The sequence below is a fragment of the Fusarium coffeatum genome (genome assembly GCF_003316985.1).
Source record: "Fusarium coffeatum strain FIESC_28 chromosome Unknown BRIP53273_contig_241, whole genome shotgun sequence".
NCBI lineage: Eukaryota > Fungi > Ascomycota > Sordariomycetes > Hypocreales > Nectriaceae > Fusarium > Fusarium coffeatum.
Window position 1 is genome coordinate 100703 of NW_022158033.1, and position 26870 is coordinate 127572.

General features: G+C 48.0%; 7 protein-coding genes across 7 annotated transcripts; 4 read left to right on the plus strand and 3 right to left on the minus strand.

Moving 5' to 3' along the window:
• Positions 1–220: 220 nt before the first annotated feature.
• FIESC28_09421 (uncharacterized protein) lies at positions 221–1757 on the minus strand (the record flags this gene model as incomplete). Its single annotated transcript, XM_031163557.1, has 3 exons — positions 221–1184; positions 1242–1450; positions 1506–1757. The coding sequence occupies 3 exons, from the start codon at positions 1755–1757 to the stop codon at positions 221–223; spliced, it is 1425 nt and encodes a 474-aa protein (XP_031012370.1).
• Positions 1758–2824: 1067 nt separating this feature from the next.
• FIESC28_09422 (uncharacterized protein) lies at positions 2825–4072 on the plus strand (the record flags this gene model as incomplete). The annotated part of the gene is made up of 3 exons (XM_031163558.1): positions 2825–2837; positions 2898–3159; positions 3259–4072. 3 exons carry the CDS (start codon positions 2825–2827, stop codon positions 4070–4072), a joined length of 1089 nt encoding a protein of 362 aa, XP_031012371.1.
• Positions 4073–7486: 3414 nt separating this feature from the next.
• Positions 7487–9175, minus strand: FIESC28_09423 (uncharacterized protein; the record flags this gene model as incomplete). Its single annotated transcript, XM_031163559.1, has 5 exons — positions 7487–7824; positions 7876–8597; positions 8647–8830; positions 8897–9032; positions 9104–9175. 5 exons carry the CDS (start codon positions 9173–9175, stop codon positions 7487–7489), a joined length of 1452 nt encoding a protein of 483 aa, XP_031012372.1.
• Positions 9176–9617: 442 nt separating this feature from the next.
• FIESC28_09424 (uncharacterized protein) lies at positions 9618–10454 on the plus strand (the record flags this gene model as incomplete). The annotated part of the gene is made up of 4 exons (XM_031163560.1): positions 9618–9884; positions 9936–10120; positions 10170–10224; positions 10272–10454. The coding sequence occupies 4 exons, from the start codon at positions 9618–9620 to the stop codon at positions 10452–10454; spliced, it is 690 nt and encodes a 229-aa protein (XP_031012373.1).
• Positions 10455–12078: 1624 nt separating this feature from the next.
• FIESC28_09425 (uncharacterized protein) lies at positions 12079–12637 on the plus strand (the record flags this gene model as incomplete). Its single annotated transcript, XM_031163561.1, has 2 exons — positions 12079–12141; positions 12203–12637. The coding sequence occupies 2 exons, from the start codon at positions 12079–12081 to the stop codon at positions 12635–12637; spliced, it is 498 nt and encodes a 165-aa protein (XP_031012374.1).
• Positions 12638–16920: 4283 nt separating this feature from the next.
• On the minus strand, positions 16921–18786 carry FIESC28_09426 (uncharacterized protein; the record flags this gene model as incomplete). The annotated part of the gene is made up of 1 exon (XM_031163562.1): positions 16921–18786. The coding sequence occupies one exon, from the start codon at positions 18784–18786 to the stop codon at positions 16921–16923; it is 1866 nt and encodes a 621-aa protein (XP_031012375.1).
• A 2036-nt stretch (positions 18787–20822) lies between these two features.
• Positions 20823–21975, plus strand: FIESC28_09427 (uncharacterized protein; the record flags this gene model as incomplete). Its single annotated transcript, XM_031163563.1, has 2 exons — positions 20823–21006; positions 21059–21975. The coding sequence occupies 2 exons, from the start codon at positions 20823–20825 to the stop codon at positions 21973–21975; spliced, it is 1101 nt and encodes a 366-aa protein (XP_031012376.1).
• Positions 21976–26870: the final 4895 nt, after the last annotated feature.

Genomic DNA, 26870 nt, shown 5'->3' on the forward strand with positions numbered 1-26870 from the left:
GTGGATAGCCATGATATGAGCCACGCAGGAAGCTGAACATACATAATTTGGTTTGAAAATGTTGATATGATGGACAATGTCTGTCAATGAGCTTTTGCTCAGTCTGCGCAATTCTCATTTGCCTCCCTCCTTAGATGCATAAATGCATCTCGACACCTCGACACCTCACGCTCACTTCTATTGACCGATCGCATATTGACACTAGCACTCACTATCGAGTCTATGCTCTCCAAATAGCATCAGCCATCTTAGCCACCATCCCCATCTCAGCCGTGTCGTGCACCCTCACCACATCCGCACCGCCCTGTACCGCCGCCGCTACCGTCGCTGCCGTTCCCCATGTCCGCTGCGCCGGTTCCGTGACCCCCGTGATTTTCCCGACAAAAGCCTTGCGACTCGAGCCAACGAGCCACGGAAGACCTTCTAGTCCGGGCCAGTACCGAAGCTCATCCAGCCTCCGCAATATCTCGAGGTTTTGCTCTCCCGTCTTGGCGAAGCCGATGCCCGGGTCCAGAATCATCCGCCACCGGCGGATACCCGCTTCCTCGGCCGCTGCTACGCGAGAGAGAAGCTCGGATGCTAAGGTGGGGATTAGACCTTCTGGATACGAGGTTAGTTTTGTCATGGTCTGTGGTGTGCCGCGCATGTGCATCAGACAGATTGTTTTCTGAAGGCGGGCAACGGTAGAGAGCATTTCTGAATCTAGCATCCCAGCGGATACGTCGTTGATGATGTCTGCACCGCTGGCGATGGCTTGCTCAGCGACGGATGCACGATACGTGTCGATGCTGATAGCCACATCACGAGCTTCGGGGAGTGAGCGGATGAGCTCGACAGCAGGCACAACACGAGATGCTTCTTCCTCGGCCGAAACTTCTGGTCGCCCGGGAGCAGTAGACTGGCCGCCAATATCAATGATAGACGTTCCATTCTTGACCATATTTAAGATGGTCTGGGCGAGGTTATCTCGATCATGACGACCTCCATCTGAAAAAGAATCAGGCGTCAAGTTGAGAATACCCATAACTTGGGTCTTCCTCTTGCCAACCAGAGGCGTCAAAGATCCTGCCCGTGTAGAGAGTGGCGTCATGGAAGAGAGGGGCTCGCCTAGAGGTAGTTCATTTAGATTATTCTGGATGAGCTTCCATGGTTTTCTCGGATCGAGTGACTTGGCTGGGATGAGTCTGCGATTCGTCATTAGAATACCTTGTTCCGTGTTTATCAATCATCGTAACACATACTCGGCCAGGGGTCTCAACACGAATTCTCTCTCCAGAATTCCAATATGGGGGACCTTGAGACGCTCGTGGTCGACTGTCTCGTCACTGTAGAGCAAAATGTCTAGGTCGATGTTACGCGGACCCTTATCGATGACTTTCTTGCGTCCCATATCGTTCTCAATGGATTGGAGTTGATCCAGTAGAGCTATAGGTTCCAGTTCCGTCTCAACCTGGTAAAATTGGTCAGCAAGCACAAGGTGACAAACATGATTTTGATATACATACCTCGCACGCACCGTTGACAAAACGGTCTTGGTCGGTAACGTACATAGGTTCCGTCTCCCAGAGACTACTAGTTCTCTTGACCTTGATTCCACGACGATCCATCTCGTTGCACGCACGCTCAATTTCGGCAACACGGTCCCCCATGTTACTCCCGAGCGCAATATACGCCGTCCTCTTGCGCGGGCCACTGCTCCCGCAACCACCTCCATTAGCGCACGCGCATCCACAGGCATTATGTCTGAGTCCAGGCATGGTGTTTCGCGCAAGTGAGCGCGGACGTGCTGCGGCGATGAGAGATAGGTTGTGAGGCCGCGTTGACGTCAACGAGCTTCGCGACGCAGTGGCGAAAGCCCGCAGCGAGTTAGGAGAAACATTATGGCGTGTGCTTCTAAGATTTCGTGCGAGCGAGCGAGATGAAAGAAAGGATTGTCTCATTATGAGGTTTCGCTGCTGCTACATAGCGGCCTGAGATTTGGTGTTGAGTGAGTTCGGGAACGTTGGAGCGAAGCCGCGAAAATTTGCGTTATCGGCACATTGGGTGTGGGTATAGCAATCCTAACGGTTTTGCTTAGAAGCGAAAGCTTGAAGCACTGACTGAATCTTGCACACGCCGACTTTGGTGGTGAACCAAGAGTGACTAATCGTCGATATGGCTTTTGTACGGGTTTTAGGAGGTTCCCGCTGACTTGGATGGGATTTGTTTCATTTGCATGTGGTCGTCAAGAATTGTGTCACGGGGTCGAGTCTTGCTGACTACCTACCACTAGACTCTTAACGTTAGCACCGAGCACATGTCAAAAATGAAGACTGACTAAGGTAGGTAAGGGTATGCATATTGTTAAGTGCAAGGGTTACAACAGGAACGGACTTTTAATTTTATCTGATGAACAAGATATAGCCATGTCAACTTGTCTGAACTAACAATTGAAGCAGCTGCAGAGCTACAAAATTGTTAAGAGCATCTTTTGTCCCGTCCCGAGGCAACTTCCCCAGATTCGACCGAACGCTACTCCAAATGCGGAACAGTTCAGGTTCCCCTCTCCACAATCGTTTCTGACGTCTCAGGAAGGAAGGACCTGACTCTCCAGGACCTCGGCATCTCAGGTCATTGCGACAATCATTGACCCTGCAAAACCCCCTCTCAAACTTATTCTCAGCTGATCCTTGGACCGCGATCCTTCTTATACCCCAGATTCTCTTCTCACGCTACTTCTTCTTGTTCTTTATCAATCCATATCGCTTCCATTTCTGCGCGCAACCAGCTCTTCCAGTCGCGATACGATAGCTTCATCCACATATAAAAATAACAGATAGACATCATGGCCTCACCACGTACGTCATCCCCATAATCTTCACAACATCGCCTCAATCGCTAATATGTGTCCTCTGCAGAGAAGCTCCGAACTCCCATCACTGATCTTTTCAAGATCAAGCATCCCGTCCTCCTTGCGGGCATGAACGTCGCCGCTGGCCCCAAGCTCGCCGCCGCCGTCTCTAACGCTGGTGGTCTTGGTGTTATTGGCGGTGTCGGATACACCCCTGATATGTTGCGCGAGCAGATCGCCGAGCTCAAGAGCTTCCTCGACGACAAGAACGCCCCTTTCGGTGTTGACCTGCTTCTTCCCCAGGTTGGCGGTAGCGCTCGCAAGACCAAGTATGTCGCATGTCCCCTTCTCCCCACATTCCGGGCCCTCGGTTTCGCGATCACATGCGGATCTTACTAGTGATCAGGCGCTAACGCACGGTCTTACAGCTACGATTATACCAAGGGTAAGCTGAACGAGCTCGTCGATATCATCATCGAGGAGGGCGCTAAGCTTTTTGTCTCTGCCGTCGGTGTGCCCCCCAAAGCTGTCGTCGACAAGCTCCATGCCAATGGCATCGTCTACATGAACATGATCGGCCACGTCAAGCACGTTCAGAAGTGCCTTGACCTCGGCGTCGACATCATCTGCGCCCAGGGTGGTGAGGGTGGTGGCCACACCGGCGATATCCCCACAACTGTTCTTATTCCCGCCGTTGTTGACATTTGCAAGAAGCACAAGTCTCCTCTCACTGGCGGCCCCGTTCAGGTTATCGCTGCCGGTGGTATCCACAATGGCCAGCTTCTCGCCGCCTCACTTATGATGGGCGCCGGCGCCGTCTGGGTCGGAACCCGCTTCATTCTCACTGACGAGGCTGGTGCCCCCAAGGCCCACAAGGAGGCCGTCCGCACATCTGGTCACGACGACAACATCCGTACCATCATCTGGACCGGCCGCCCTATGCGTGTCCGCAACAATGACTACATTAACGATTGGGAGACCAACCGTCAAGCCGAGATTAAGGAGCTCGTCGCCAAGGGTACCATCCCCTACGAGGCCGATCTCGATAAGCTCGCTGAGAGCACCAGCGAGACCGAGAACGACGATGAGGAGGATATCCTTGACAAGTACCGACCTTACCTCATGGGCAAGTGCGCTGCTGTTGTCAACGAGCAGAAGCCCGCCAAGGCTGTCGTGGACGAGTTTGTTGACGATGCCGTTGCCTGGTTGCAAAGGGGCAACAAGATGATTGCCAAGCTGTAAAGCAACTACAACTTTTTAGTACGAGATACCTTGTCATTTGGCCTTGTTTTGCTATTGTATGTAGATTAGGAGCCATGTTACACTTCTGAATTTTGCATATAAAATTTATCTTCATTACATACTTCTTCCGAGTCATGGTCAGATGTCAGTCGTTGGTTGCTTCACATGTGGTTCTAAGAAGTGTACCTTAAGGTAGTATTTACCCTTGCCAACGTAGGTGGATACTCAAAGTCGAGAGGGCTTACGTTTCTCCTCTGCTCTTATGTTCTGCATAATCCCTCAACGCTGACCCTCAATATGACAGAGTCTCTCTGCACGGCATGCTCTCGTTTTGTGAATGATTTCGGCAAAGTTGAAGAAGAGGGGTGGGAATCAATTCTCCATCTCGCCCTGATTTCTTCTCACTAGCAAAACTGGCACAGGATGGCTGTCCACTCTGTAAAGTTGTCTACCAATCCTGCTGTTTTAGAGAAACTGTTTCCTATGAGAGACAGACACTACCTATTTCGGTCCGGGCATGGGCACGGGCACTACGCAGAATTGGAGAGGAGGGGAACGATGACGAGCTGCCTTTTCGCGATCAATGTCCGAGGCAATTGATCCTTCTAGTGAGCATCGGCGATAGAGGCGAGGGCCGTTCGCACGTTTTGTCTGTAGCGTTGAAGGGGGACGCGGAGAAGCCAACAGAGACCCCCGACTTGGATGCGGCGAAACCAGTTATCAATCTCTGCTCAAGCAAAGGCATTGATGAAGCCGTCGCCTTAGCCAAGTACTGGATGCTTCAGTGTGACAAGTGTCACATTCAATGCAAAGTTCATTCACAAACTCAACAACCATCAAGGGTCCTGCCAACGAGGCTAATAGATGTCGGCTCGATTGATAGGGAGGAGCTGCCGAGATTATATGTTCCAAATCCGTCGGATCATGAGGGTTTGGAGTATGCTGCTCTGAGCTACGCCTGGGGTTCTGATCCCACATTTGCCAAAACCACAGCGTCTAACCTCGACGAAATGACAAAAGGTCTACCGTGGAACACGCTTGCAAAGACAATACAAGACGCCATTTCGTTCACGAGGAAACTGGGGATTAGATACCTATGGGTTGATGCTTTGTGTATTCTACAAAGCTAGGGTCCAGATGATGTGTCCCATAGGACAGACTGGGCTTATGAGGCCAACAGATTTGGCCAATATTATGAGAATGCCACATTAACTATCGCGGCCACAGGGGCCATTTCCTCCGACAAGGGGCTGTTCTTCCGACGACTGGGCCTCGAAGTCAATCCGCAGCCTGTTACCTTCCGACAAAAGTCATTTTGGGGTAGCTTTAGAGACACAACCACTCGACCAATATTGCCGAGTTGGTATACTGAAGTACATGCCTCTCCTCTTCTTACGAGGGGATGGGCATTCCAGGAGAGGGCTCTATCGAGGAGAATTCTGCATTTTGGTATGAACTGTATCGTTTGGGAGTGCCATGAGTGTCGAGCAATCGAGACCGATCCGACTCGCTTGGAGCCCATAACTTCCGACCATCGGAATCATGACTTCGTCTATGCATTTCGGGATTTAGAAAATCAGGATGTGGAAACTGCGGTGAGATTGTGGTATACCTTCGCTGGTCTCTATTCAATGGCAAAATTTACCTTTGCTTTAGATAGACTACCAGCCTTGTCGGGGATTGCTGCAAGGTTCCGGAACTTCTTCCGACAAAAGTACATGGCAGGTCTATGGGGGTCCAATATTATTGAAGGACTCGTTTGGGGTGTTCCTGGAGTACCGGATCATAGATCACCAAGTTTGATCGACATATCGAGAGGCGTCCAACTGGAACTCATGAGTACGAGCTCGGAGCTGAGAATTCCCTCATGGAGTTGGGCGTCTAGCGATAGGCTGATAAATTTCTTCTCCAAAGGGTGCACTCCAACAGTGGAAGTCAAGGGAGGGACGATACAGGCAAATGGTGCGGAAACTTCTGGACAACTTCTTTATGGCACCCTACGTCTTGAAGGCAAGTTTTTGATGGTAGACTTGGGTAGTCCATGTCAGCCGCCGTCCAGCAGCGTACTACTTGATCGATACGGGTACGTAAGTGAGGATGACCTCACTAGCTACTTCAAAAATTGCCTCTTCCCTTGCTTCCTTCTTGGCACAGGTATCCTAGATATACCTTGGGAAGATACTCATGTGGTGATTCAACAAGGATATGCTCTTATCCTTCAGCCTACTGGGAGGAGCGTTGACTCGGTGGAAGAGTACAGACGTATCGGATTTGTCCAGATCCCTTATAAGGAGTACTGGGCTGATATCACAGAGACAACAACGATCGATCTTGTGTAGTAAACGTCAGAGGATTAGCTTTCGGCATTTTAGAGGGCTATGAGCTCCTTTAAACCTCAGACAAGCTTTCGCTTGACAAAGAAACTTTGATCCGTCTACACATAAAATCTCGCCCTCCCACTCCCCTTCTCTTTTTTCCTCTCCGTACAGATGAACGGCTACATTCAAAGTCACACCAATGATGAGCCCATGATAACGAAGCTGCCTGTCCCTGGGGATAAACTTGCTTAAGCAAGCAGTATCTCAGGCAGCTTGCAATACTGGGAACTGAGGTATGAATTGGGCAAGCTATGGAGGAGGCTTGTCCATCGGCTCACCATGATGAACCCATTCACGATGAAGCTATCCGACCTTCCGGATAGAATCTCTTTGGCGAAGAGCCTTTTAGGCCCCTCGTCGCTCTGGGGGCTGAGGTCTTGCGAAGCCCGTATTTCTCTTGCTGTTTCTTTTGCTGAATCTGACATCACAACCCCCTCAGTATCTGTTGCTATAATTGTAATTTCCTCTTTGGCTACTGCGGCAACCTGAATGTCTGTTTGAAGCGCTCGCAAAACCCGAATTTCCTAAGCATGGTCTTCTTTGTTGTTTTCTTCACTTGCTTTTGTCTGCCGTGTCAGTTTGTTTCATGAAGCGGATCATGGTTACACCCATTCTTGAAAGAGATGTAGGGTAGCTATGACTGACAATCCAAGCACTACCCACTTTAGAGAACCATCAAGACAGTTATGTAGAAACAGTTGGCTCCTTAAATAGACAGGGGAGTATCTTTTATGTCATAAACTAGGAAAACATCAAATCTATTTCATACTAGAGTAACCAAAGCAGTCAACTTTGACTTTGACATCGCATGTACGCCAGCTCCATAAAAAAGCATCCCGACCCCAGATTCATGCCAAACGCATCGCATGTCTTTTGATGCGCCGCGCCAAATTTCGCTCGATAATTGGCGATAATCGAATCCGCGCATGCATCTTCTGGTTCAACCCAACTGCTGCTTTTTCTCCGACAGGACCTTCTTCCAAATACAAGCTCCATCATGCTCCTATATATTCAGCTCACCCAGGAATTATACCGTTTAGTTTCCAAGGTATGAGCGGATGGCTCCCTGAAGTCGGGTAGACACCTCGCCAGCCATTTGTGTAAGGTTCTCGAGATCGTCACCGGCTGTGATGCCAAACTTGCGCACAAAGTCCTTGGCGGCAGACTCGAGGTCGCCGTACTCCTCCTCGGGCTCGTCCTCTGGTCGTCCGAAGTAGGCGTTTGAAGAGATGGCGGTAGCGCCCTCGAAACCTTGGAGACGGGTCTTGGCCTCGGACTGCTGGCTGGGGTCGAAAGCGCCCTTGCCAAAGAACTCGTCGGACGAGATACCCTTCTGTGTGCCGAACTTTTCACGGGCGTATCGCTCGGAATCGTCTATTATTAGATCAGTATGGGTTCATAATGCCACTCGACTGCTTGACTTACCAACATCCTGGGCTCTCACAGGGCCAACGGAGCCAAAGCCTCCAGCATTCCTCTTAGGGGCAGAGGAAGTAGCAGCCTTGGGACCACCAACCTGTCCGAATCCTAGACGGTTCATGCCCATACCCAATCGCTCAACTTCGGCATCTGACTTCTGGCGTGTATGCGATGAGCTGTTTCCACGGCTGGGGCTAACAGGAGTGGGAGAGATGATAGAAGCAGCTGATCCAGAGTTCTTGGTGGCAGGATCCTCCTCGGCATCAGGGTCGTAGCCAAGCTTCGCAATACGATCGGCCTCCTCCTTGGCCTTTCTCTCGGCCTCGTCAAAGTCAATGACATCGCTGGTGACCTTCTTTGCGCCGAGCTTGGTGGTCTTCTTGGCACCGAGAACGTTGGCCTTTCGGGGTCCGGTGGAAGTAGTCGTCTTGCGGAGGGCGGCAGAGGTGGTGATTCGGCTGGCGGCAGGCTTGTTCTCACCGGTGGAGGTTCGAGAAAGGGGCGAAGCGGTACGGGCGATATCCTTCCCATTGCCAGCATTACCAGAGTTCAAGAAAGGGGAAGGTGTACGGCCGACGACAGGGGGGGTTCCGGTGCGGGAGACGGGAGGTGTAGGTCGCTTGATGGCAGGCTTGTCCCAGGAAGAGAAGAAGTCGTCGTCAGGCTCGCCGGCAGGGGTAGCAGAGCCATCGTCGACAGCATCGGTGATAACAACTTCGTTGGGGTAACTAGACACATGTCAGCTTTGATATGAGTGGCTGCGGCGCAGAAACATACTCTTGAGCATCTCGCGCAGCGCGGCGCTTGAGCTCGTCCTTGTACTTTGTAGCAGCATTGGATTGATACTTGGTCTTAGGATCCTTGCTGTTGAGAGCCGCGGTACCACCGTTCTGCTGGAAGAACTTGGTGGCAGACTCATTGCCACCGACCTTCATCACTCGCAGCTGATCCCATTGCCACTCTGTCCCAAGTCGTCAGCTAAAGGCGATTTGGGGAAAAGATGAGGAGGATATTGAAGTTTACGTACGGTCGAGGTTCGTTGATCGCACAAAGGAGATGTGGACACCAAGGTTTCGGTGGTTGGAAGAGCAATCAAGGCAGAGGTAGATGCCAAAGGGGACAGAGGTCCATGTCGGGTTCTTTTGGCCGCAATCGAAGCAGATCTAATTGAGAGAAAGCGCAGGAGTCAGTTTACTGCCATTATTCGCGCGATTCAGGCGCGGTGGGCGCATACCTTGTTGGCAGGCTTGGTCTTCAACTTCTCAAAGATCTTGAGCGACTGCTGCTTTGTCGCAAGGGAGCTCATCTTGAATATTGGGCCGTAATCGGGTAGTAGACACAAAGAAGGAGTGATGGAACAGGTTCGGGTGTTGCGACGTTGTTTATGTTATGCCCTGAACTATTTGCGACGTGTCAAAGACTGAAAAGAATTGGTAGTCTATTGGTCAGACTAGAAAAAGGGAAACGATAGTAGGGGATCCTCGCTCCAAGACTCAGACTAAGACTCAGACTCAGATTCAGAATTAAGGAGAACTGTTGTTCAAGGGCAGTTGTCGATAAGGTGGCATATCGACGGACGCTAATCCTTATTGGGTCACCCCACCTCGAATTCTGCCGGAGCGGTGGAGCCGCAACTACCTTACCTGAGGTACCATGGAACACAGCTTGAGCTTTGAGCTTCTGATCATCCATCCATATTGAGTCTAAAGCAATTGTGCTAGTACAATGGCTATTGTCGAATCGCCAGGATGAACCCGACGACAAATCTCCTAGCGACCCGATCGATCGCCTTTCGGGGCATCCCTACGACGTTACGACCGTTTCTCGCTTCGCGATACTATGCGACCCAGTCAGGTTTAGGAACTACAGCGCAGGGACCCAAACGACGAGCAGTAACACCCTTCAACGACAATGGACATGTACCATGGAAGGATCTTTCAGTACCAGAAAAGGCGGCTCGGGCGACGCAGCAGAGCTTCAACTTTGGCATGATCCTCGTTGGCCTCGTGCTCACTGTAAGCATCAGCGCATCACAGCTGGGAGGAATGACGTCTAATTTTCGCTAGGGTGGTGTGGGATACTTTCTTTGGACCGATGTCTTCTCTCCCGATAGCAAGATCTCCAACTTCAACCGAGCAGTCGACAAGATTCGAAACGATCCTCGCATTATCGATATTATCGGCGATTCAAAGAAGATTACAGCGCATGGAGACGAGACATTCAACAAGTGGAGGAGGGCACGTCCTGTTGCGTACGTGACGTCGTTATGCTGAAAATCATAAAGATGCTGACCAGTGCAGTTCTTCAGAAACGACAGACGCTCGCGGAGATCAACACATAATGATGCATTTCTATGTACGTTCGCCAATGGCTCGAGACATACTCATGGCTAACAATTTCAGGTTGATGGGCCCAAAAACAATGGCATCGCCCGACTTCACATGGTCAAGTACCGAGGGCATAGCGACTTCGTATATAAGTACCTGTTTGTTGACGTCAGAGGCCATGAAAGAATCTACCTCGAACATGAAGACACATCAGCCAAGAATGGCAAGAAATTGAGCTTCTTCGGAGTCAAATGGTGATGGCAACCCGAAGTCATCCCGAGACCCTTCTGAATCTAATCTACCAGGTACCGCTCTGGTCTGAAAGGTCGGAAGGTTTCCCTGTATCATATTCTGGTAGTCAGGTTTCTACTGACAACCACCTGTAACTATAAAAGTCGTTTCAAGTTTTGAGTGTCACTACACTCTATGTGGGGAAGTCAATGGGAGTCTTGTATAGTTTACTCATATCTCTCTACGCTTGTTTATCGACTAACACGCCCTCACTAATTGGTGAGAGAATGAAATGAAAGAATATATCTTTATGACACGATATAATACACTCTAAGGTATATAATGGGTGTCTAGCAAGACTTATTTCTCATTCAATGCTCCACCAGCGTATGTGTGGATAGATGCGTGAGAACTCATGTAAGCTATAACGCAATACACTACTTGGTGTCTATCGTTTTCTACCTTTTCAGGTACCATTCAGTGAAGACGCCTCGAGATGACACGGATCTTCACAGGGAAGGGGGAAGTTATTCACAATATTATGTAGCTGAGACTCAAACTGTTCTTTTTCCATTTCTGTTCAGTGCCTTACTGAGTCTAGGTTGGCTCAGATGGCTTCGGCCGATTATAATAGCTGTTACACCATCACGAGTCTCATTTTTCACAATCCGATGGAAAGTGACATAAGTTGGTGGTGTTGCTGCCCCAGCCATTCCAGATCTCCTCAATTCACCCATGACTGTATACTTCCAACCTAACCCTTGATTTCCCAAGTCCCCCAGTCGAAGTCAGGCTCGTAGTAAGGTCCTACCCTGAATAGTGATAGCGAGAATAACAAAAGGAACATAGACTCGCTCGCCAATGACAAGCACATATAGGGCCAGTAGATTCTGCCTTCCGTGAATGAGTGGTATAGCTCAGCTGCTAGACTAACATGACTCATACATGAGACAAACATTAGTCTAGATACTTTCTGAACCTCGTATACCTGACGCGGAGGTGGACCCGTAGATATAAGGCCCCAGCGATCTGGAATACGCAAGATCTTGGATTGTATATAATACCATCTGCGAGCTCTGTTAAGCTGCTTAAAGCTGATGACAGTGTGTTTGTGGTTGGGCTCAGTCATGCCGTTGGTCTGATGATACGTATGATGGGGAATCTAGGGAAGCGGTTATCTCGAGGACCTGCCTGTACAGATCAGATGTGGTTTACCTTAGATAGGGGTTAATTAGGATGTTTCGGACATAGAATTCTGAGATCGGAAACTGGTGCATTTTATGTTTCTGTTTAGATAAGGTTGATACCCTGCCTGCATTTAATAAACCTTAAACTCGACGGCAGCAGTAAAGACTTTCTGCTCATCATCTTTGGGTTTGCTGTGTACTTTCACAATGAACCTCTTCCATATATAAGTGAAGTCAACGAATCTAATAATCGCACATTGTCAACTCTAACTCCAGTCACACACAAGGGCCTTTAGAACCTTATGAATGAAAATAAAAGCTGAAAATTGTATTCTATCTACTATATTAAGAGACCATCGCTCTGGCTTCTCCTCTTACAGACATGTATTCTGCACTACACCTTCTCGCGACACACTACATCTGCTCACAAAAGACGTCACCTCAGCCAAGCCAACACAGCAAACATGACCATCGACAGTATCCGTTCTTATTTGTTAATTCCGTCAAAGAATTACCAACTCATTGAAGTAAGTGTCCTCTGTCGTATTTTCTCTTTGCTTTTTATTATGGATATTAATATTCTTGCAGACAGAAATCCCACCATTCCAACGATGTCTTCTGATCCTTTGGTCTCTTTGCATTGCAACCCTCGGCAGCCTTCTATATTGGATACTCCTCTTTCCTAATGGTGAAGTAGCTCAGTGGTTAACCTTGAAATACTTCCAATTCAGGGCACGGCGATACTCTTCAAGTTCAAAGGACCTTCGTGAATCCGAGGTTGCTTACCTTGCGCACATGCGTCTCCTATCGTCCCGTACTCAGGGCGACCTTCTCTACCAGTGGATCACTTTGGAGAATCTCAAATTGGTATTGGACATACTACTCATGGTCGTCGAACTATATGAAATTATCCGGAACTCCTTCGACAAGGGAGGAGCGAGCCACGAGCAGCGCAGAACCGAGCGTGACACCCGACAAGCCCGAAGGGACTCCGATCCTTCAAGCTCACAAACAGCCGACTAACCTTCTCATGGAGTCACTACCTCTGCCATTCCAGCTTTGATATTTAGTCTTTGCATAAGCAGACGATCCCATCTCAAGGCCTTCATATGTTCAAGACTGCTTGGCACCTCAGTCATGGCGGATTCACCCCCTCTGCCGTATTATACTTGCCCCTTGAAGCACATACAACTGCCTTGATCCTTCACGCACAACAATCGACACCTCACGGGATCACCCCCTCTGCCATATTACTTCAGACCTTCGAAACTACAAGCAACCGGCCCAGTATCCCACGGAGTCACTCCCTCCGCCGTGGTAGCTTTGAGCCTATGAACAGTGGTCGCCCACTCTGTCGCTTTTGGCCCTATTGCCTGTTAGTTAGTGTTTCGTTGAGCGCACTGCAACCCGACCCATCAGACTGAAACACCGTCATCGAGTAAGTCACGGTCCGTCCACTAAGTCACCGACTGAACACAAGCTGACCGGTCCCCAGTTACGGAGTCACCCCCTCTGTCGCTTTAGCTTCGGTTCTTCAAACCTACAAACAACCGACTAATACTTTTCGGGGTCACCACTGTATATTACAGTTGCCTACAGCTACGAGCAACCAACGACTTACAGGGCTTACCCCTCTGTCTCAACATCTTGGTCCTCCTGGGACTGCCAGTGTTTCGCTGCTTGCATGTCAACGCACCGCTACATGCTGTTTTGAGATTACTTGTCAGGATGGAAGTACCCCTTCTACCATATCAGCTTCGCTTCAAAAATTCCAGGAATGTTTTACTTTCTACACGGCAAACCCTCAATCTGGAACATGTTCTTGGAGCCCCAGTCACAACGGAGTCACCCACCGAAGACAGCTCGGTCTTAATAGCGTATCGAATTGTCTGGAGCGTGTGCACGTGCTCGTGCTCTGGGGTTCTCAGAATAGTGCAGAGCGTGACGGCATGTTTTACTAATCGTACGAGTTGGGCTCCGTGAAGCTCTTTGCGATGAACTGAAAAGTCTCCTTTGTCATATTACCCTTTGGCCTCCAAGCACATACAGCTGACACCCTACGGAGCCACCTACTCTGTTGTATCAGCTCTAGTTCACGAACAACTCAAAGTTGCAATGTCTGCCACATCAGATCTGGTCCTTCAGGTCCATGTACAGCTTATTACCGTCAACAAAACTGCTCATCAGTCCGAACGCTGGCAGGTTACTCTAAGGTTTGAGGCGCAAGGGAACTTAGCCTAAGTACTAGTCTAATCTAACATAAGGCGGCCAAATTATTTCGTCTCTTATGTTCCCAGAGGCCAACCTGACCTCAGGAAGGACCTCTTTGCCTTTAGGGCACCAGGACTCCGGTGGGTATTATGCACTGATCACCCACTGCTGGTCGTGCGGGCCTAGCTAGGCCACAACCCATCTTTCGAGGCTTTGCATACAACGAGATGAATGGCTCCTCAGGCGAACTTCTGGTGTGTTTGTGAGCTTCCTTTACTGGCGGTCGCTCAAGCATGGGTCGCAGAGTTTACCCAGATGGTGAATTTACCTCCACCTTCACTACCACCGTCCGAACGTTCGATGTGTTTGTGGGCTTACTTCAAGGGCATTCGATTCAGTCCAAACACCATCAACAAATTCCGGAAACTTTCCTTCCACCCTCCGGATAAGAGGCGGAAGACGAGGTCGATTGATACCGCACCTGATGACTCGTGGAGACCAACCGCCATTTTATACTTTGCTTTTCTGAGATCAACCCTGGGAAGCTGTGCCAGGCGCTATGCAGCGGCATCCCGAAAACTTCCAATACTCTCCAGGTCGTCAACTTTTCTTCGGATAGACTTGATGATGAAATGTTTGGTCAAATGTTCTCGACAGCATCCATCTGTGATCTTTATAGGTATTGGGGCTCTGGACTCTCTCAAAAGTGGCTCTCTTGGGCAGTGCAACAAACTCGCCCAGGCTACTTCATCTACCATCGGCAAGCTTATCGGTGCCAAAGCACTATGTATCTGTTCGTACTGCCACTATACACCAATCGCTTGAGAAGTATCGGACTGAGAACCCACCTACTCTCCGGGCATATACGCTGTATGCATAGCTGCAGTTATCTCAAAATAGAGGCAGACTACAGTCCAAGAGGACGACCAAGGGGGATCTAATAATCATGACACTGATTTCCTACTAAACGATCTTCTCGCTATCACCTTTGACAACCCTCACTCACTTTGAAGCCACAACTCTGCAGTGGAATCGGCACAGTCACTGAACAGCTTGGCGCCAGATGCTTTGCAGAAACCTATGTTCTTGAGTCCTCCCTATACAGTTTTGTCGAAAGCCATTGGCCTCACTGTTTGAGAATCTCACAACTGATACGCCGCTCTTATTTCCGCTAAGTCTGCGTTTCTCTCATCATCTCTGCGTACATTCGCTATCATATGGCTCACATGCTCTTCTGAGCAGATTGAAGGCCCATACTTCACAACAGAAAGAAGAGTCTACTTGGTCTGCAACCAGTCTTGAATGGTCTTTTGAGTATCTTACAAGCAGTGTCTTTTCGGAGGGCATCGGAATAGAGTAGGTCACTTATGAAGGAAGCTTAGGATACTTGCCTAAGGCCAAAGAAGTTGATAGATATGAGTTGGCAGGTGATTTTAAGGGGTAGAAAATACAATGAGCTTTCTATACAAACAAGCATGTACTGTTGATGCTTTCGTGCTCACTTTTTGCGGATGATAAATCCTTCCTTGCTTCCAATTTTCCAATTCGCAGCAGCCTGGCCGCATCTTCTCAGTTGTAGTATCTTCCGAGGAAACCGAATTTTCTTTAGGGGGCGCAATGTCGCAACAACGGATAACAAAAGGGCCAGCCACTAGTGAACAGCTGTGGGGGAGAAGTTGAGACTAGAAGATATTCTTTCTAAGGTGTTGGAAATGAGCTCTGCTTCTTGCCAGTGTGATCCCATACAGGCCGCCCGACCCAGACATCAACGGGGTATTGAGACATCCTTGGATAGCTAGAGGTTCTTTGAATGTTTCAAGTATCGCCATTCCCTGAATTATACATATTTCAAGACCGTCCACCGGGAGACATAGCCGTTTGGAAAGAGTCTCGTCCATAACACAAGGGCTTATATAGAGTATGCGCAAAGATATAGGAGCATCAGGAGATACCATGGCAAGGGCATCTCTATATCAAAACATCAGTATCCTAATATCAAGAGGAAGATGTACTAGACGATACCTACCACTATAAGCTGGTAGGTTTTTGATGGAATAAACAAATATTCTTTTCGATTTGTGGTCGTCATGTTCGCTGTGCTTGAAAGGTCGAATCGATGTCTTGAATATAACGGAGCGTTCAATCACATCTGGGCACCTCCAGGTTCTTTGAATTTCCAGGATATCGCCAGTGCCTGAATTGAGAGTTTTTCAAGGCTAACCACTGGGCAAGATGGCTCTTGGGGAAGGCGCACGCCCAGAGTAGGGTAGTACCAAAGGTTTGACAAAGAATAAACCAGAGTATTAGAAGACACTGGTGAAAGGGCGAGATCTCAGTCTGTCAGTTGTTAGTATACTAAATGTCAAAGGGGAAATATAGCTCAGGGTACTTACTTCGGTTAATCGGTAATTTCGTGATGGATCATACACGTAGCCGATATGGTGAGGGTTTAACATGTTGCTGTGGCGGATTGGTTGAAGCAATTTATTCTGAGAGAGTGCAGATTGTAGGACGTAGGATGTAAGTTTGCAGTGTGCTGAAATGTTTGAATCAATGTATCTTTCGTGATTGTAGAATGCAGAGTGCAGGTTTGCGATGTGCTGAGTTGGCCGAAGCGATGTAGAATGTAGAGTGTAGGATGCAGGTTTGCAAGAGGAGAAAGCAGGAGGCCATGAGCCCTTAATATAGTAAGGGGAAGTTTTACTTTGTCTTGAACTATAAGTTTTTTCTTCAATTTAAGATTGAGCACGCGCAAGTGTTAGGTTTGTCTGTTCCACTTGCATCGCCTTGAGCGTGCAAGTAAGTTTATTCGAATGACTCACGATAAAGCCAAAGATAATTACGGTCTTGGTCCGTCTATAGTCGGAACTTGTTGAGCTTAACCTGCCTAAAAAAGTCAGTTAAGATAATAACTTTAGAGAAGGGTGAAATCCGCTCTTGCTCTTTAGACTAAAGTTATGCTAAAAGTAAATGAATCACGGTGGAAAGAGTTTGCACAGGGACAAGGACAAGACTTTGATGTTAATATCGACTCAGATACAGGTATCTTGGTCAAGAATTTATGTAGCTACCTATTCATTATGTCTATCTTACACCTATTCAACCCCACGTGCCTTCATAAAATCGACCATATCGAAGAAACTCTTCTTATACCTCCTCTCCTGCGTCGTTCTATTGACAGTCTGAATTCCAAAATGAGCATCATAGTCTCCAAACTCCCAATTATCAGCAAAAGACCAAGCATAAGCTCCAATAACCTCAACACCATCTTCCCAGATCGCCTTGAGTGTCTCAGACAAGAAGCTCAGGTAGTAAATGCTTCGGGGTGAGTCGAACAGCTGGTCGGAAAGTTCCTTTTCTGCTTCGCCGAAGACGGGGAAGCCAAACTCTGTGAGGGCTACGGGGGTTCGCCATGTGTTGTGCAGGTAGTTTAGGTAGCTTCGGAGGTATGTGGGCGTGATGTAGACGTAGCTTTGGGAGCGGTAGCCGATGTTCCAGCCGTTGACGGTCGTGGTAGTTTGGTTGACGCAGTATGGACGGAAGGTGGAGGTTGAGTTGGAGGCACATTCTAAAATACTGTCCTTGTCGTCAGGTACTGGTGGTGCGATAACTGTGGCGGTATAAGGGTCGATGCCCAAGAAGTCTGCTGTTCCACCAATGTACTCGAGATCATCCTCGCTCAGCGGGACAAAGTCATCAAAGGTCTTCTTGAACGACTCAGGATAATCTTTGCCGAGATAGATAGGATTGCAGAACGGGCCAAGTTGGATCGAGTTGAAGTGATCCGCAGCATAGACATCCGCCTCACTCTTGGGATCCCGAGGAACACCGAAGTTGTTGTTGAATTTGAGCGCGATCTTGCCCTGTCCGCCAAGTTCTTCCTTGTACCAGTGGTAGACTCTGGCATGAGACTTGACGACATTGTATACCGAGAGGGCATTGTATGAGTAGAGAAGAGGCTCGTTGTAGGTGAACCAGACAGGTACACGATCAGCGTAGTGGCTCATGACCACCTTTGCGTAGTGAACAAAAGCATCCTGGAAAGTCTCATTCTGGTAGCCGCCGTTGGTATATCCAATTTCAGGCCTGTCTGCGGCTTTGGTAAGGTTACTTCCGTAGAACTGGAGAGGAGTATCGAAATGAAGCAGAGTAACTTCGGGAGTCATTCCCTTCTCCAGAATAAAGTTGATCACATCATTGTAGTGATCAATTCCCTCTTGGTTCACCGGCGTACCAGGCAACGCGAAAGGCAAGATTCTCGTCCAAGCAATACTAAACGAGAAATGCTTGGCACCCATAGCAGCAACGCGCTCAATATCCTGCTTGTAGTAGTAATAGTGCTCATTCGTAACGTAGTCTTTGGCACGGTTATCCCGAACCAGGATATCCATGAGAGACGGCGCTTTTCCTTCTTCCGCAGTAGCACCCTCGATCTGGCTCGCAGAGCTAGCAACGCCAAAGCTAAAGTTCTTTGGGAAATTGTAACAGTCCGAAGGGCCAAAGTAATCTCGCGGCGGAAGAACCAGTTCACTGCTAGGGATAGGAGTGGGCGAGACGGTGGTGCTGAAGATGCCCGTCTCGGTAAAATTAGGAGGGTTTGCATGCTCCCACAGAGCAGTCCACGCCGCCTGGCCGTACGGATCATCCGTATCTGAGGCTTTGGTAGTAGCGTTGGGATCCCATTTGCCCCAGGTTGTGTAAGAAAGTGAGGGAACCAGAGAGCTTAGAGACTCTGGTGGATCGGCGTATGTAGTTGTAGTGGTAGGTGAAGGCACCGAGGTGGCGTATCTCACAGTCTCAGAAAGAGTGTAACGGAAGGGTGTATATGTGTATTTTGGCTCGCTTGTCTCTGTGGCTTTGCATTGAGGACGCTCTGTAGGGCCCTTGACATCAGAGTAGATCTGCTGGCTGAGAGCCAGTGATGCAAAGAGGAATTGTATGGCAGCGTGTGAGAGCGTCATGATGGGCAATTGAGTGGCGCACGCTTGACTGGCAGTGAAATTGTTTGGAGAAGGTCACGATATATATAGGTCTCTGGACATTGGGCGAGAGCATGAGGAACGAAATTAACCAGTCAGTTCATGGCACTTTAGCCCAGGCTCTTCATCATCGATTCTTTCCAACATTGGCCTCGAAGACGGCATCGTGTACCGTCTTCCCTCATCAAATTCCGCTACCCACTCCGCCGTGTAAGTCGATCCCCAGCTTTCGGACCGATTGGAACCTGTTTAATGGAGTCAAGATCCTGGGGAAGATGCGGGGTGGAAGCTCCAACGGTTACTCTCTAAACTCTTTTTCTTTCAGCTCTTCCACTGCGTCTCCGAAAAGCGGTACGGGTTACCATTTACAGGCAGCTCTTAGCCTTGTATGGTGACGGCATCGGGTTGTGGAGGACGTTGCAATGCGGCGATCTTTGCAGTTCGTGGTTCGATGATCCAGTTTACCTTTACTCTAAACAGGCGATCCAATTGACACTAGGCGGAAACTCCATCATTCATGATTGAGAGCCGAAGTTGAGAGCCGTTGTTCAATTCTGTCTCCGAAAGCCGGTTCTTTGACTAATATATCGGTCTTTCGGGGTATCTCTGCTTTGCATGTCGGTTCATAAATGGCCGTGATAGTGTAGACTTGGACGGATTGACTGTCCCTGGAACGATTGACATTATATCTTTCTACTTTGACGATAATATTGAATCGCCTCTCAACTGTCATTTCGGTGCCTTTCAGTTTCACTGATTTTTAAGCTTAATATAGACATGACTTTATATAAGTTCGATAACTCTGCCATAGATCCCATGTAAGATCATCGCAAGGACTACATGCATACCCTATATCTTCTCACATAAACATCAGAAATACTCCCGCGAGCAATAAGCAGTCTAACAGAGAGAAGAACTAGCAATTGACTTCGAGAGAACAAATTGAGCACTGATTGAAAAGCGACTTAATATATGATAGCATTGAGGAACAGGACTAAAGGAGCGACATGGCTTGGCGATACCCAGTCGGGTGTTCTTATTCTGTGTTCAGCGATGTCTCATTCTCACAACCAATGTAGACACCGTGCTATACATCTCAGTAGGCGTTCTTAGTATAGTCTTGGACTCACTCACGACCACCTTAGTTATCCTTCTAAGTACTTGGGCTACTGTGGCTACAGCCGTGGAGGGCAAGTGAGCCTCAAATGTCATTGAGTAAAGCCTCTTTGATGGTTCCAGACCGACAGCTACATGAAAATCAGGCTGGATTTAGACTCGCTGCTGGGATAGGGATTGGTTAGCTTAACAGGTGTTGCAACCTTGTTCGACTGCTTATTCTGCAAAGATGATCATATTTAGTAGGATTCTGTATGCATGCATTAGGCGATTAGTAACAAGCTAGGCTATCAACTGACTTTCGAAGGTCCCTTAAGGTTGATATTGTAGGGCTGAGACTGCTCAATTTTGGTATTTAAATAACCCAGCCGCCTGAACTAATAGATATCTGCACTTGTATTAAGTTGGACTCGAATGGGTAGTATGCAAAGTCTGGAGGCACTTAGTTGAGCGAGGTGAAGACTGTGAGGGTCTTCAATAACCCCTGCACATCGCATTCAGCTCTAAGGCAGGCTGCGATTTTCTCGAGCAATATAACTACTAGGCCGTCACACAGAGGCCATGGTTTAAGGCAGATTCAGTATGCTGTGAAACAAACAGAAATGACCAACCAATAGAACAACGAAAACCATGCAGCTGGATGCATGTCTCAGAAACATGAGGCGTTGAACCACAAAGTACGGATAAACCAAACCAGTCAATGACATGCTATATGCAGCTGAGTCCTTTTGTCACCCGTGATCAAGGTCCTACTTTAACTGCTGGTTAAGGTCTAATGGAGTGTATTGCAATCAAGACTTTAAAAGAAAGAATGTCCTCGCAACTCTTATTCCAGGGTCAACCTGGACCTTCTGCATTCCTCCACCTTTCATAAATCATTAGCGCCGTGTCTTGCTTTCATCATGAAAGGCACCACGCAACAGGAGTTGCGAAGCCTCGTGGTATCAACGAAATCACAGGCATCCGCAAATGTCTCTGACGCTCACTCCGAAGGACTGGAAAAACCACTTGGGCAATCTTCACCATCGTGGCTTAGGAGAGTGGGTTTCACCATACCTCTTCTCATCATTCCAATTGCCTATGCCAGTATGCCACTTGATTCCGAGTAGCACAAGTACAAGGGCTTACAGGATCATAGTTCTCCTCGCCATTATGTTTCATCTCCATGGGAAGAAACAGAACTCTTTCGGCGATACAATACTCGAGGTTGTCAGTGTCGCTTCTACGTTATGGCCGATCTTATTCGCAGCAGTACTTGGTCCACTGCTCAAGACTATCGCACTCTTCCGAGCCGAACGAGGATCGACGTTAGGCTCTCTCGGATTCCTATTGACTAGTCAGACCACAACATCTGCTCTGAAGAACTTTACAACCATGGGCTGGATTGGTAGCTGGACTATGGTTATTATTATAGTCTGGTCCCTCAGCCCTTTAGGAGGCCAAGCCGCTCTCCGGTCATTGCACCTTCAGCAGAATCCTATATGGAAAGAACCACAGGCAACATACTATCTTGGCAATAACAAGAGCGAGATCTACAATTATTATCGCCTCGGAGCCAACGTGTTTTCTGGTGCATCTTCCATGGTGTCCCTTATTTCTGATATGAGAACCATCATTTCTACCTCATTCTCAACACAGGATATCCTAGTCTCTCATGCCAATAGCAGCAGCCCTCACTACAACGATACCATCGCTGAACTTGGAGGGAAGTGGGAAGCTTCGCGCAGTGGACGCAGAGATCTATGGCGAAACGTCCGTATCCCTTTCATTGAACTATTGCCAGGATATAGGAGCGATGATCCAAATGCTTGGATACCCGTTCCTAAGGATGAAATCGTCCCTTACGCTTCGCTGATAGGACTTCCAATCAGAAATGGCTCCTTTGAAAGGCCAGGAAACTCGACAATGATAGTTCATTTCCATTATATGACCCTTTCATGTGGGAGAGCCTTCAATGGAAGCGAATGGGTCAGCAACGGCTCGACAGCACTAACACTCCACAACACCAGTCTCAATGTTCCTTTGAAAGATCAATACCTGGGTGGGATGGCATAGAATATGGGAAGGCCGAACATCTGGTTCGATTTTCCGAACAATTCAGCAACTATCGACCATGTCAATTGGCTAACAGATTTTGAGCCACAGTCTAAATTGCAACTTGTAATGGGAGGCCAATGTCGTTGGGACACAGAATATACTCCGATGCTTACAGTCTGTGACATCAGCACGTCATATATCGATATGGAAGTTATTTGCAACAGATTGGCAGTCGATGCAGACTTAGTATGTCAGGCCAATCGGGTTCGGCATATGCCTTCGTATCCGATCAAAGGCAACTTGACAGCACTCTCCAACTTCAGGTTATCTGGAAGAATTCTATGGGAACTGCCATTCATTGGCGCAAGTCAACATATGGAAGATTCTAGCATTCTAGAGACGTATCTGAGGGATCCTCTAGGGTTGTTCCAGCGTAGCAGTGGGGGATACATGGACGATCCTACAACGACGAACCAACCTGAATGTTTTGCCTCTCTCCCACCAGAGATTCTAGGAAGAAGACTTGCAACTGCACTAAACACCGTTATTATGTCCACGTATGAGGTAAATGTGTTGACTGGTGGGAAGGGGTCATCCGCAGACCAAGTACGTTGGCAGAATACCACTGTATCTTGGACAGAATTCGACAGGGACACCTACGCGTTGAGAAAACCGTGGTTTATCACAACAATAGTTTCGACTGTGATATTGATGATTTGCGCCGTTGCCAACATCATTATTCGTCAACTTATCAGGGCCCCCGACTTTCTGGACAACATTGCCGGTTTTACGAGGGATTCTCCATATCTTGACATACCCCATAACGGAAGCGGGAAGAGCGGTTCCGATCGACTTGAAACGATCAAGAATATCAGAGTCCGAATTTGTGATGTTTACCCTGAGCGAGAGGTTGGAAGGATTGCTTTGACGACGGAAGTGAACGGCCCAAAGCTGAGATGGGACCGAAGTTATTCGTAGAGATTGTGGAGCACTGTCGTATGTGGTGGCCTCAATGTGCAATTTGGAAAGGCTTTGCTGCTTGACAGAGCACAGGAAGACACTTAAGAGGCGCTCCATCTGCGTGGGTTATGCGTTGGTAAGGATGTGGTTCAGTCTATACACTTGTGGCAGCGAATGCATATTCGTGGAGGCATATAGCTTGGCTTTCAAATCAAGTGAAGACATGGAAGTGAACGGAACAAGAATAACGAAACGGATGATCACTTATGAATTAACAGTGAAGTCAAACAGTGTTGAGTGAAGTCTAATATAGAGTACATCTCCATTGCACCATTCCATCTGTCGTCCAGATCAAACCAATTCAGGGCTCCATCTCCCCTTCTATCGCTACCGCTTCTGCTGAAGGGAGCTACTCCTCGACAAAGGCCTGCTTCCACGCTCTGATCTGGAGTTCTGAAGGCATCGTCGTCGGCGGCAAAGGATCGAAACCTAAAACAACTTTCCTTTTGTTAGCCCCACGTGTATGTCACGGGTCAGAGAAGATGTGGTAATAAGGAAAACCCAAAAAGGGGGAAAGTAACCGATCCCCTCTCCCCAAAGCTTCACCTCTCAGTAGGATTACACTTGAGATCACTGCGCGCGCAACAAGAGAAGTAAGAGGTGGTGCTCATTAGATTAGCAGTATCTTCACCGAAGATCCGCCCGGTTCACCAAGGAAGTTCTTTCCTTGGTTGAGAAGTCATCAGTGATGAGACATAGCTGCGTATATCGAACCGAGCCGAGGCTTGACGATGAAGCAACAGCATACAGTCTTCTGAGATGCTATTAGTAAGATGGAGCGGTAGAGAATTAGCACAAAAGAAAACAAGGCAAGGTGGCCGGCATGACGGAGCAGGCTTGGAAAGATAGTCAACGGATGCTTGTGAAGGGCAAAGGGCTCTGGTTAGATAAGCTGTAGTCTCATACACTGCGTACAATACAAGGCACTTGTAATTAGTGCATGGCTCCATTTGGCTGTCAGAACCTTAGAGCCAACAACCACTAAGCTAGCAGGGGGTTCAATAATACCCTGGGCGGCACAGAGAGGTAGGTTGGCGACAGCCCAATCTACGCCCCTGCCGTTTAACTACCTGCTAGAATAGGTAGTTGTGTTGGTTGTTGTTGGAGGACTGATACATAAATGATCACTTACCCCGAAATAAAAAAGAGTCCGCAGTATCTCGACACAACATCATCTTTAACAGAAAACGCATGTACTCATATTGCCCTCACGACAGCATACAAACAACCCCCCAGCTGCAAAGACAAATCCAAAAGAACAAGCATAACCTAACCTAGTAGCTCTATTGCTATGCCTATTCTGGTTTCAAATATCAGCCCAGCTGTTTGTCCATCAGGATGGAACTATAATGCCATAACCCGAGCCACTCAATCCTCAGCAGTGGCTACAACTGCATTTTGTTGTGCAAGGTTTGTATATCTACAAGACTCTGGATACAGAATAGAACAATAGGCTGATTGTTTTAGTGGTTATTAACTGGGATCTCTCCGCCAGTGTGGACGATGGGTAACGGGCGCAGAAAATGACGGAAGTGCAACAGCCACAGCTTCATATAGCGATAGCACCTTCATGATCCATCGAGCATTGACTATCACCTGGGATGCTTCTAATAGGGTCACCTTTTCCTCAGAGCCTCCCGTACTAAACAGCGGACAGACAATTCCAGGGCGGGAGGCTCCCCAGCCTGTAACCAGCGAAGCATTCTTTGCAAGAGAAATCAATGATACCCCTTTCCAACAACCTTATCTAAACATTATGATGATTGGCTTACCTGTTATTTTTGGGGCTTTATTTGTCTGTCTCTTTTGTATGTGCTATTGGAACCGGAGGAAGATGAGGAAGAGAGGACAAGAGGTGCCTCTAGACTCCCTGCCGCTCCAGGCTCGTGATGCGAACCCTTCTGCAAACGTCAACTAGTTATGGACTTTATCTACTGTTGATAATAGTTAATATGTCTTGCGAGATTTGCTATTTAACGCATCGCCGCCGCTCTCTAACAATTGAGGGTGCGTTATGACACCCAAAGTGAGGCTCGATGTCAAGGCTTCGATCAAGTTGAAAGCGATGGTATGTCTTACAGCCAACATTGACTCATTCGGAATTACTAGCATTGGTTATACCTGTCATCCACCAGCAAAAGTAATATAGGATCGGAAAGAGATGTCACTTCGGATTCTTGATAGAGCAGGCTTGGAAAGATAGTCAACGGATGCTTGTGAAGGGTAAAGGGGGTAGCAGGAAGAATAGATGACTGGTGTTTTGGGAGGGGTTTGAGAACATGAAGGGGATGGTGATGGCGATGGTGACGGTGATGAGGATGGAGAAGATAAAGACGAAAAGAACGAAACTAGAAGTGGAAAGGGGTTCCCTGGTAGGGATTACACTTTCTCTGTTTTCTCGCGATAGATAGTGGTCTTTGCCTGGAGGATGACTCTGGTCGACGAGAAAGGAAGTATAGCTCTGGGGGGAAGAAAGGAGGTAGATTGATTACTCCTTCTTTACTTCTGCTATCTTGACTGACTCCCATTGCTTTCGTCAGTTTCTTAACTCTCTACTTAATCAGAATGGACTACCAGGTAGTGTTTCTTTTTTTCTCATCTGTCTGTATCCATCAAGGTCACCGGTACCCTACGAATGGAATTATCAGGCAATAGTTGACCTGGTGTCGCTTGTAGACTACATCGCAAAGCCAGCTCTGTAACTGCAACTGCTGAGCGACCCAGAGCCTACCTTCGTCCTGACCTTCCCATCTCCTTCTTAAAGCAACACGTCTTGACGACTCCTTCCGCTCCTCATGTCATCTTTTTTCCACTTTTCAAACCAAGGCAATCGTGACCCCTTTAGTAGACGGAGAGTTGACACTGCTCATCACACCATCCCGTCATTGTAACCTTACTAGGTACTAAGATAGATAGGCATGAAAGCATATGACCATAAGATGGCGACTACTTGTAGGCAGGTAGGTACCTGACATCTTGCGCCAGCTCTCGCTTGGAAGCCGGGTTCAAAATCGAATTGTGCGTTCAGATAAAAACTCTAACGACCATAGTGTTTAGCCTCGGTCATATGTACTTTGCACAAACGAGGGCAGATAAGGGACTAATAAGATCTAATAATAGTCTCCGTCAATCTATTGATACTGGCCATATTCTTGGGGATGTGTCATGTCCCGCTTCTTTCGCGGTTATCGAGGAAACTTGAGTGGCGATGGCAGCACCGACTGATGGGACACCAGTCAGTGAATAAAGCAGAAGGACCATATGCCGTCCTTGACTCTCTTCGTAATTTCAACGCCGATTACCAAGCAAGGAATGTGCGATTCAGCAGGCTCAGAGAACGCTCCTGCTTAGATTTCTTATTGCGTAACTCTTTCCTGGTCCCGGTACATATCAGGATACATGCCAGACTCTTGGACCCAAACCTTCGTACACATTCGACATGAAGCATAACAACCGAGATCTTGATAGGCTTGATGGGTTGTCCGAACATCTTCTATGCAGTTGTCTACACGGGGTTATTAATTAGTGATAGAGAAACGATCCTCAACAAATCCCCAGCTACAATTGGCTTAGCCAGTTAATCTTCCGTAGTATAGTGGTCAGTATGCAAGCTTGTCACGCTTGAGACCCGGGTTCAATTCCCGGCGGGAGAGATCCAGCCACCTGCGATACGCAGGTTTCCTTTTTTGCATTTTTTGAACCATCTATCAACATAATGCATGAATACCAAAATTATCTTACTATAAAATACACTCCCCGTGATTATGCTATAGAAATAGAAGCAAATCACTAAATGCCGGGTATCGACGAGTAGTATAAATAAGCGAAAGCACCCTCTCCTCCAAAAAGAAACAGACATAGATACTATAACACATATGGGTTGCTCGTTCGTT